Below are 9,942 nucleotides of genomic sequence, written 5' to 3'. Positions count from 1 at the left end.
AAGTATTTTCTTTTCTCTTTTATTTCACCAGATATGTTCATTCTTATGATAATACCGTTTTTTCACGCGTAATATGCGTAGTACTATGTCCAAAGCACATCAGTGCATGCCACGACGAATCACTGAGATGAACAAACAATCCTGCCTTTGCATAATATGTGTCTCTCACGATACCACACATCTTAATGATATTACCTATGCGGCGGGCAATGATATATTGTTACTCTTGGTTAATTAACGCCAAATCGGATTAATTTGCGCAAAGATACACTTCTTGTCGCGATAACACGAATACAGATGGTTCATTAAACTGCATAAATTTATACCTTTTACCGCGTGTTTCCTTTATAGGCATCTTCCTTTTTTGTTTGTTCATATTTTTTAACAGGAACAAAAATTTGTATCCCCAACACACGGCTGATCTATGCACAAAAATTTTATACTTTTCAATTTTGCGGCGTTTTTGCTCCATTCCTGCTACGCAACCACCCGCCACTTCTGGTTCCACATCACGAGTGAGTGCATATTTATTAAGGTCCGATTAAATTGTTTCATACAAATTATGGGCTGCCTGAGCATTCCGAGTGCTTTCATCTGGTCCTACCTGGCAGATCGGACGAAGTGGCACAGGCAGATTATTGCCATCAATATCCTTCTCTACATCTTGGCGTCCGTTATTAATTTCAAATTGAAAGACATCGGCGGGAAGTATATTGTTCAGTGTGGATGCGTGCTCGCAACGCTTCTAAGAGAAATCGCCATTGGCGGTACTTTTTCGATTTTTTTTGCTCTTGTTCTGAATTACACGAAGCGAACCAACTCATCGAATCGGAACGTAGGTATCGTTAAGATGTCTGGAATCTTTGGTATTATATTCGTGATGATGGTGCTGGGCATAGCCGGTTGTTTTTTTCCAGCACTGAAAGAGGGCAAAAGGAACATCGCGCTTGCTATGTGTGTATTGTCCGGGGTGCTCTCTGCATTGGTTGTCTTCTTTTCACTGCCCGAGTTCATAAAACCAGAAACGGTTCTTTTCAAGAAAAAAATTTCGGTGAAGGATTTTTTTAGGAAGATCTACCAGTACACGAACCCGATCATTCTTACATTTTTCATTACAACTGTCTTAATCGGTCTGAATAGGATGGCTCTTGACAACTTTTCCGCGTCGTTCTGCCGTCTGATAGGATATGAGATGCACCATATCCGATTGTTCTTTGGTTTTCGGATGATTTTAGAAGCGATCATCCTTTTCTACAGTGAAAGCGTGTGCAAGCTGATCGGAGTTTACCATCTTTTGCTGCTTGCTGCCGTTTGCACCGTTTTCCGCACATTCATACACACCGTCGTTGATCTTCTCCAGGCATCGAAGTACCGCAAGGCATCGTTTATATGTGCAGTAGAAGCGTTTAAGGCGATTTCTACGTCTGCATATTTCTACTCATCCACGCTGATTTTCAGGTCTTTTGCCAAGTATGACACGCAGACACTTGCGTTGGGTCTTAACAACTGTGCCTACAACGGCATGCCCAGTGTTCTTTTTTCCATAATAAGCCTAATCATTTCCAATCCACTCTCCTCCGGTTCCTCCAGCGGTTCCAATACTACTGTGCTCGATGAACGAGCACAGTACAAGTATTTCCTTACATTCTTTCAAATAGTAACAATCGCGTCTTTCTTTGGCGTCATTATTACCGCGGTAGGCATTTACTTAGTGAAGAGAAACAAGCTGGAAAACTTTGAATGGACCATGCACAAATAAAACGTACTCTTTAGATTTATCCTAAGAGGTTTTTAGTGATGTAGCAGACTGTGAGAGAGAAATGATCCAAATAAAGTAAGTTTATTTTCTGAAAACGATTCTGCTGAAGAATAGGACACTATATTTTTTTTACACCAAAAGACCATTTTTCTCCTCATATTATAACACCTAATCAATTTAATTGTTGCTAAAAGAGTAAATTTAACCTGATTTTAGCATAAGGGGTAATATTCTTAGCAATAATTGATCGAAAGTGATAATAATCAACGACAAAGGCGTATGAAAGAACACTCTCATATGCTGACTGCATGTTTGGCTGGGTAGCAGAATCGTGAATCATATCAATAATGTTCTTTGCACCATCTGGATACGGAATATTGGTTGCACATAGGCCGAGAACAAAAGGATATTGGGGATGAACAAGATTGCTGTGCAAGGAAAAGAGGTCATGCATATGGATGGAACAAGTGATAATAGGTATGTGCAAGGAAAAGAGGTCATGCATATAAATTGTACAAACGGTATACGGCGTACACAACAGCCTCGATAAACAAAACCTGTAAAATGCTCGCTTGCAGCAATAACACGTATAAAAACGTACATATGTCGTAAATTTTTTCGATACTGAGCTGTCTTGTTACTATAATCTCAATGTTTTGAAACCACATCTTCACTACGCTGTAAAACGTTTTGTTTCACCATGCGGATTTAAAAGCCATGGATCACCGATCGAATGAATGAACGTTACAAGCAGCTATTCTACTCAAGCATCATCCTATTTTCTTCATATTTCTCGTATGACATTCCAGCGGCCCTCAACAAAAACATACATCTGGGTGATTCCAAGTTTACATCGTACGAAATCACGGTCCTGTACTCGGTGTACGCCTTTCCAAACATATTCGTTCCCCTTATCTTTACGTTTGTGACCGAGTACTCGGAGAGCAGTTTGAACATATTTCTCTCGTTCCTGGTTCTTGTGGGGCAGTGCGTTTTTACCCTGGGAATCTTCAAAGGACTGTTCTATGTCGCTGTGCTCGGTAGGCTGCTCTTCGGAATAGGAAACGAAACCCTTTTTGTGATTCAGAGTAAGCTTATAACAACAAGTTTTAAGGGACGTGAGCTTGCATTCGCACTAGCCTTGTTCACATCGCTTGGTAGGTTGGGCATCGTATTCAACTTTCTGATAACACCATACCTTGCCAAGAGGTACAACGCAACTGTTCCGTCTGTGATCGGGCTCTTTCTAATTCTTGTGGGCTTAGTGCTCAATCTAATGGCAAAGCGACGGCCATTACAGATTTATCACGCTGATTTGAACATTGGTGAGCCAGTGCGCGTGCACAACACGGACAAAACGGTGGTGGTTGTGCCAGATGTTGAACATGCACCGGCCGTGCATCTTCCAGAATTTGTGGCGAGTGGGTGCTTTTTTGGGGATGAAGCGAATGTATGGAACGAAGAGTGCCTGATGGACTCTAAACCTATGAAACTACCGTGCAGAACAGAGCCATCCACGTTTTTTAAGAACAGCGGAAGTAGAAATGCGGCGTATCGTAAGATTAAAGATGGATCAAAGGAACGGTCCTGTTTTGTGAGCGATGAGAACTACGAAAATTTGTGGAGTGGTGGGGATGACCTTCTGAACGAGAATGAGGGTATGGTTTCGGCAGGCGCAAGTAGTGTTATGACTGAGAATGATCACAAGGACGACCGCACGATGAACGCAAGCCATAACGGATCTGTTATCAACCAACCTATCCATGGAACCATAATCGATGAACACCTTGAAAGATCTAACATTGGTCACAACCACACCACCTACAGCAACAACGATGCACTTGTCATAAACCAAACCGTTGAGAACAGGACGTGTGATATCACCGGCATGACGGTTTCAGAAAAAGGAAAAAGAACCGTTTTTACTTCGCAGAATGCGCTAAAAAAGCACCGCATTTCGTTCGATGATATCACCGATTTGGACCACTCCCCCGTCATCTCAACACCGCCGGGAAAAACTGCCGACAAGCAGAGCATCAATCCGTATTTCAGCATGCTTGTTCTGATTGCATTCTTATCCGCATCTGTTTGGGCACCTTTCTACAACTTAGGCCCTCTTCTGTTCCAAAAACGCTACGGCTATACGAGAGAGGTATCGGCATCCATGATGGGTCTTTTAGAAATAATCCAAATGTTCACCATCGTCGTAATCGGCTTACTGTCCGATCTTACGGGCATAAAACTGCTATTTGTTGCATTTGGTGCGCTCCTCCTTATGTTTTCACATGTCTGTATTTACCTCAATTACAACATAATTGCCATTATTTGCACCCTAGGCATAGCAGGCCCGCTGCATTCCTGTTATTGGCCGTGCGTGATCAACTTAGCATCTCAGGAACAGCTGTCCCTAGCATTTGCTATAATTTCCAGTTTTCTCAACCTTTCCTTTACAGTCAGTCCGTTGCTCGCATCCTACCTGTTGCAAATTGACAACACGTTCAGGCTCATAGAGGGTGTTTCCATTATTTTTGCCATACTTACATTTATAATGGTGGTTATGCTTAATTTTATAGATTTCAAGAAGAAACTAGGAATGAATAGGAAGGTTAAATGCTAACGTACACGATTTTGGTTATTTATCCTATCATGGCGGTTTACCTATGTATGAGGGAAAATTGATCAAATAAACATATTTTGTATCATCAAGGATCGTTGACGCATTTTCACGCCAAACCGCAATCCCAGCAATTTTCTCCTTCAAATGCAAAGTAGAGAGGCTTAGAATGATACTTCGACACATCACTGCGGATAATTTTTTCGTTACTCGTCCCTTAGTCACGGTACAAACGTTATAGATGAACAAGTAATAAGATATGCACTCACATACCGGCCCAGAGTTGCAGTATGGCAGAGTGTTTTCAATGTTTTTAAAAAGCATTTCTATAATTTATAGCAACTCATCACTGTTACAACCATCTACCCGTGTTAGTACAGGCTCTGCCACAATGTGGTACCCTATAGCACCAAATTTGTATTTAAATTCATAGAACTGTTCCTCCACGATAAATTGCGCCAAAACTATTCCGTACACCAGTCCTGTGTTAAGTGCAAATCATTCGTTTTATTTCTATTTATTCTGCTACGTTCTTCGAGCAGTACCACATGCGCATGCTATCATTTCTTACATCATAATCAATAATCGTATTATTGGTTAGTATGGTTTATCTACCGCTGGTAGAAGGTCCACATTTACAGCCATGAATGAGCAATTGATTCTGTTGTGAAGCGCACTACAGAACCGTTTTTATACTACGTACCGTTCATAAGGGAAAGGTACTTTAATCATCGTACAGCACCGTTTAATTGCCATTTCTTCCTCTTTCCTAAAAATACGTTTCATCGTACAGCACCGTTTAATTGCCATTTCTTCCTCTTTCCTAAAAATACGTTTATCTACCTTTTCATACCTACAACTGAATCTGCATATGTAATTCCTCAAGTTTTCGTATTTTCATCCTGTATGTATAGACACGTATTTGTCCGCTCTCTTCCATGTATGTCCTACAAGTGATCACCTCATACGCACTACATGTTATAAAACCAAAACAACGCGTAAAATAAAACGTACAACTCGATTCAACGTGTTACACCAATTCAAATGTATTTGGAAGCGTGTTGCCTCCACAATAGCACAAAAGGAAATAACGCGCCAAAATTTACAAATCACGAACCAGAGAATGCCCAAAGTCTACAAATTTATGTACCGTTCCAGTCCACATCAAGTAGAAATCTGTAATTCGTTCCTCTCAAATGTAAAAAGTGTGGAGCTGCTCATGTTTAACCACGTGCGCTGTGCACAGCATTATAAATACGATGTAACAAATAGCGGTCCTGCGCGCTCTTCATGGTCAACAACGCTCATTGCTCTGAATTACTTTGAAACACTGCTTTTTATTTTTCAGTCGACAAATCTTTCCGTATTTGAAACATGAAGGGAAACGAGAAATACATCGTGAACGGGTGCAAATAGCAGGTAGTGTAAATTAAACGTACTAAGCATTTAATATATGAAAATATGATGTATAACGCACACAGCATCGTTTATACTTTACTCTACCAAATTGCTATATTTTTGTCATAGTTCGTACACTGATGTGCCACAACACTTCCTAATTCTTGCCAAAAGTGCTCTCAACCTCTCACGCAATCTCCTTCTGACAAACACGTGCTCAACACTTCAATTCCACTCTCTTGCTCATAGCTGTATGCTACAGCACTAATAAAATTTTTCGCTGTCACCAATCGAAATACACCGGCATACAAATGAACAATCACTGATACGTTTCCAAAAAAAGATTTAAAGAAAAAAAAACAAAACAGTGCATGGGTCTGCTACGCAATGAAGAGTGCGTTTCGTTTGAACGGCTGATGGAGATAAAGGATGAAATAAAGAGGCGGGGCATCGAACAGTTCATAAAGATTTATAGGTGTAAGAAGGATGTGGTAGCAAAGTTCAGTTGTGGAGATGAGATTGAGTGTATGTTGATTGGGGAGGAAGGAGAGAATTACAAGCTTTGTAATGTTGCTGAAGATATGATAAGGTACTTCAGGAATTGCCATAAAAAGATGTTAGCGGTTTGCAGGGAAGATGGGAAATGCAAGGGATGTAGTTATGGAGGAGATGGGGGAGTAGATGGGAAATGCAAGGAATGTAGTTATGGAAAAGATGGGGGAGTAGATGGGAAATGCAAGGAATGTAGTTATGGAAAAGATGAGAAATGCAAGGGATGTAGTTGTGGGGAAGGTGATAGAACTAACGAAAATAACAAAAACGAAAAAAATAAAAATAACGAGCATTGCATCAACAAAACGGACGCAGAGAACGACATTGGTGAGCAAGCGGACGTCACGTGCTTGAATGCACTGATCAAAGAAGGCGTTGAGCACAACCTATCGCTCAAGGAATGCAAGAAGGAATTGCTTTACCTCCTCAAATACAACCCAAAACGGATCAAAGACCTTTACGGCTACGACACCCTGAACATAGGAATTACGCTTATCCCTGAGTACGCGTCCTACATGGTTGAAACGATTCCTATCTGCCCGATCACCGAACCAAAACTGTTCCACTCAGACATGAAGCAGCGCATTAACCTGGTGGAGAACACCCTAAAGAAATTCATACCGTGCGGTATACCCGTGCTTATGACCACGTACCCGTTGATCGGTGTAGGTCATTCATTCTTCTCAAAGAAGCTGAAAAACTACGATTTTAGTGTACGCTCCAAGGTACTTACGTATGATGACACCTACTCGCTTAGTTTTCCCGATAATGCGGTCAACAACCATCCCCGATTCCTTTCGTTTATGTCGAACATTGCGAAGCGTAGAGGAAAGAAGGTTGAGGGGTATTGCGCTGTTATGAGCGACACGTGCATTGACAAAGAGGAGATAAGCATACACACCGAGGAGCGGAGACGGCACATGAACGGAATGCTGTTAAATGAAGGTATGAACGGAGACGAAGGGAATGCTACGAGTAAGAGTGGTACAGAAAATGAACGGCATACCGATACCATCCTCATAGACTCAATGGGACAAGGCATGGGCTGTTGCTGTCTGCAAATAACGGTACAGCCGGGCAGTATGGACGATGCCCGTTTTATACACGACCAGCTGGCGATATTAAGTCCTTTACTGCTGAGACTTACACGTGCTACTCCTTTTGCATGTGGTAAGCTGCTCAATACGGATACACGATGGGACATGATTACGTACAGCGTGGATTGTAGAACGGACGAGGAGAGGGGAAGTGAGGTGCACGTATCTGGGCTGTGTAAATGCGGTAAATGCGAGGTTTTTGTAAACAACGGGTTTAATAGAAAGGTAGGTGTGTTGAACGGAAAGGAAAGTAGGAGAGATGAGTGTAGTGGCAACGAAAATACGAATAATGGTAATAACGAGGACGGGTTCTTCACGCTTGGGAAATCAAGGAATGTTCCGCTGATCCCCAAGAGCAGGTTCTCAGCAGTTGACCTGTTTCTCGCAGAGAGCGGCCGTAAATATTGCGATTTATTCGTGCCGTTGCACGAACAATCCCTAAAAATGCTCAGAGACTGCGGAGTGGAGGAGCAGCTGAGCACGCACATCGCATCGTTGTTCATACGCGATCCTATGCTTGCGTACGAGCAGAAGGAGGGCGGTGAGTTTGATGACTTTGAGAACATACAGAGCAGCAATTGGCGGAGCGTGCGCTTCAAAATACCGCTGGACGATGGGTGGCGCGTAGAACTGCGCACGATGGAAATACAGCCCAGCGTATTTGAGAACAGCGCAATCGTAGGCTTTGTAATGCTGCTTGTGCAGTACATCCTGAAGAAGCGTGTGAATTTTTATGTGCCGATGAGCCGTGTGAATGAAAACTTCAGGAGAGCGAATTTATTTACGCACACCGCCGATGATTACAAGGACGAGCAGTACGAGCACATGGAACATCTGTTCAAATATGCGTCAGACACGCTCTCGCACACGCATGCCGTATCGTTCAACGATTTTATCAAAATATTCGAAAATTACTCGCTCAGAATACCAAAGGATAACACAACGTTCTTCTATCGCACCAATATTTATGATGACAGTGATGCAGTCATGCAAGAAGGCACCCTAAATGACATATTTAACGGAACGGCAACGTACAGGGGTATCATCGATCTGCTTATCGAGGAGTACCCCTCGTACAAAGCAATGCTTACGTTCATTAAGATGAAAGCGGATAATTCGCTCGTGTCCGTAGCAGATTATTTCAGGTACTTCATCATCAACCACAAGGAGTACAGAAACGATGGCACGATCAGCAGGAAAGTGTGCAATGATTTGATCAGGAGGGTGAATGAGATACGTAAGATGGATCATTGGATGTATCTCAAGAGGAGGGAGTAGTGATTTTAGAACATTTAGTGGGAGTGCAGTATTTGATTGAGATGGTGGAACAGTGCATATCAGGAATCGGAATGGAAGGCTACTGCGATGTAATGCTTCAACAATGAATTTGAACTATAAATCGTAATTAAATCCTTTTATTGGACCGTAGCACGCACCATGGTATTAACCGTATTGTACAACGAACTGATAAGAAATAATAAGTGGTGGTAGAGTAGAATGCAATGTAAAAAGAACACTGCTTGAATTGTGCCATTCAATTTATGCCTGTAACACAAATTATCATATTACCATTCATTATGTACCGCTATATTTTTCATTTCACATATACACCTGTACAAATACGTGGTGCTGAAGCGAAAAATATATTAATTAACGTTAGTTGGTAAATTCTCGGTGAATGTTAGTAAGTATTACCATAATTGGTAATACTAAACGCTAATTCTACCCATTTTATCTCCTCACTCTTTCGTATCGTTCATACTCTCCATAACACGTCTCAAGTGAAAATGCAGGGCCCTTTCCAACACATGTACATCCTTTGCATCGTACGATATTCTTTCGTCGTTGCACTTCTCTGCAAATACGCTGAGCAATTCCTTCTTGCCAAGGATCTTCCTTGTCTGGTAAAATGTACTAATATAGCACTCCTTGTCCGTAACACTGTACGTATCAGTTTTACTGTCAAGCACCTCCTTGAGGAACGTGTTGTCCAACAGCTCTTCCGTACGTAAGGACTGACCGGTAAATAAATTGTTCATTCTGTTCTGGCAGTGTATCTTTGCATGTAGCAATCCTTTTATTGTACTGTTGTACTCCTTTACTGTTAGATTGTTCATTTCAAGCACTTCTCTTGCTCTGTGTTTTGTTATTTTTTGGTTTATTACGTTCAACACGAGGGCACTGAGCAATGCTGACTTGTCCTGTTCATGCAGTATTTCACTCTTTTCTTGTTCATTTACTTTTTGCTCATCTTTTCTCTTTTCATTTACACCTTGCTTGTGCATACCATCATGCTGTTCTTCATCATTCTTTTTGATACGCTTTATATCACCACTTTCTACTAAGCATTTCTCTTCATATTCTATATCGTCCACTCTCTGCACATCTTTCCTCTTCTTTGTCGTATCATCTTTTTTTACTTGCCGTGGTGCATTAGCAAATGCACTTTTTTTTTCATTTGTGTTGTTACTTTGCACGTATTTTTGTTCGTTTTCACCATCCTTACCACTCCTATACCCCTC

The 9,942-nt window shown here is 41.5% G+C and overlaps 4 protein-coding genes across 4 annotated transcripts; 3 read left to right on the top strand and 1 right to left on the bottom strand.

Moving 5' to 3' along the window:
* Positions 1-424: 424 nt before the first annotated feature.
* Positions 425-1,837, top strand: VCUG_01849 (uncharacterized protein; the record flags this gene model as incomplete). The annotated part of the gene is made up of 1 exon (XM_008076671.1): positions 425-1,837. One exon carries the CDS (start codon positions 425-427, stop codon positions 1,757-1,759), a length of 1,335 nt encoding a protein of 444 aa, XP_008074862.1. The 3' UTR covers positions 1,760-1,837.
* A 655-nt stretch (positions 1,838-2,492) lies between these two features.
* On the top strand, positions 2,493-4,431 carry VCUG_01848 (uncharacterized protein; the record flags this gene model as incomplete). The annotated part of the gene is made up of 1 exon (XM_008076670.1): positions 2,493-4,431. The coding sequence occupies one exon, from the start codon at positions 2,493-2,495 to the stop codon at positions 4,374-4,376; it is 1,884 nt and encodes a 627-aa protein (XP_008074861.1). The 3' UTR covers positions 4,377-4,431.
* A 1,711-nt stretch (positions 4,432-6,142) lies between these two features.
* VCUG_01847 (uncharacterized protein) lies at positions 6,143-8,698 on the top strand (the record flags this gene model as incomplete). Its single annotated transcript, XM_008076669.1, has 1 exon — positions 6,143-8,698. One exon carries the CDS (start codon positions 6,143-6,145, stop codon positions 8,696-8,698), a length of 2,556 nt encoding a protein of 851 aa, XP_008074860.1.
* A 461-nt stretch (positions 8,699-9,159) lies between these two features.
* On the bottom strand, positions 9,160-9,942 carry VCUG_01846 (uncharacterized protein; the record flags this gene model as incomplete). The annotated part of the gene is made up of 1 exon (XM_008076668.1): positions 9,160-9,942. A coding segment is annotated over one exon (783 nt), but the record flags the coding sequence as incomplete, so codon positions are not given.

The sequence above is a fragment of the Vavraia culicis genome, assembly GCF_000192795.1.
Source record: "Vavraia culicis subsp. floridensis unplaced genomic scaffold supercont1.33, whole genome shotgun sequence".
NCBI lineage: Eukaryota > Fungi > Microsporidia > Pleistophoridae > Vavraia > Vavraia culicis.
This window is presented reverse-complemented; position numbering and strand designations above follow the sequence as displayed.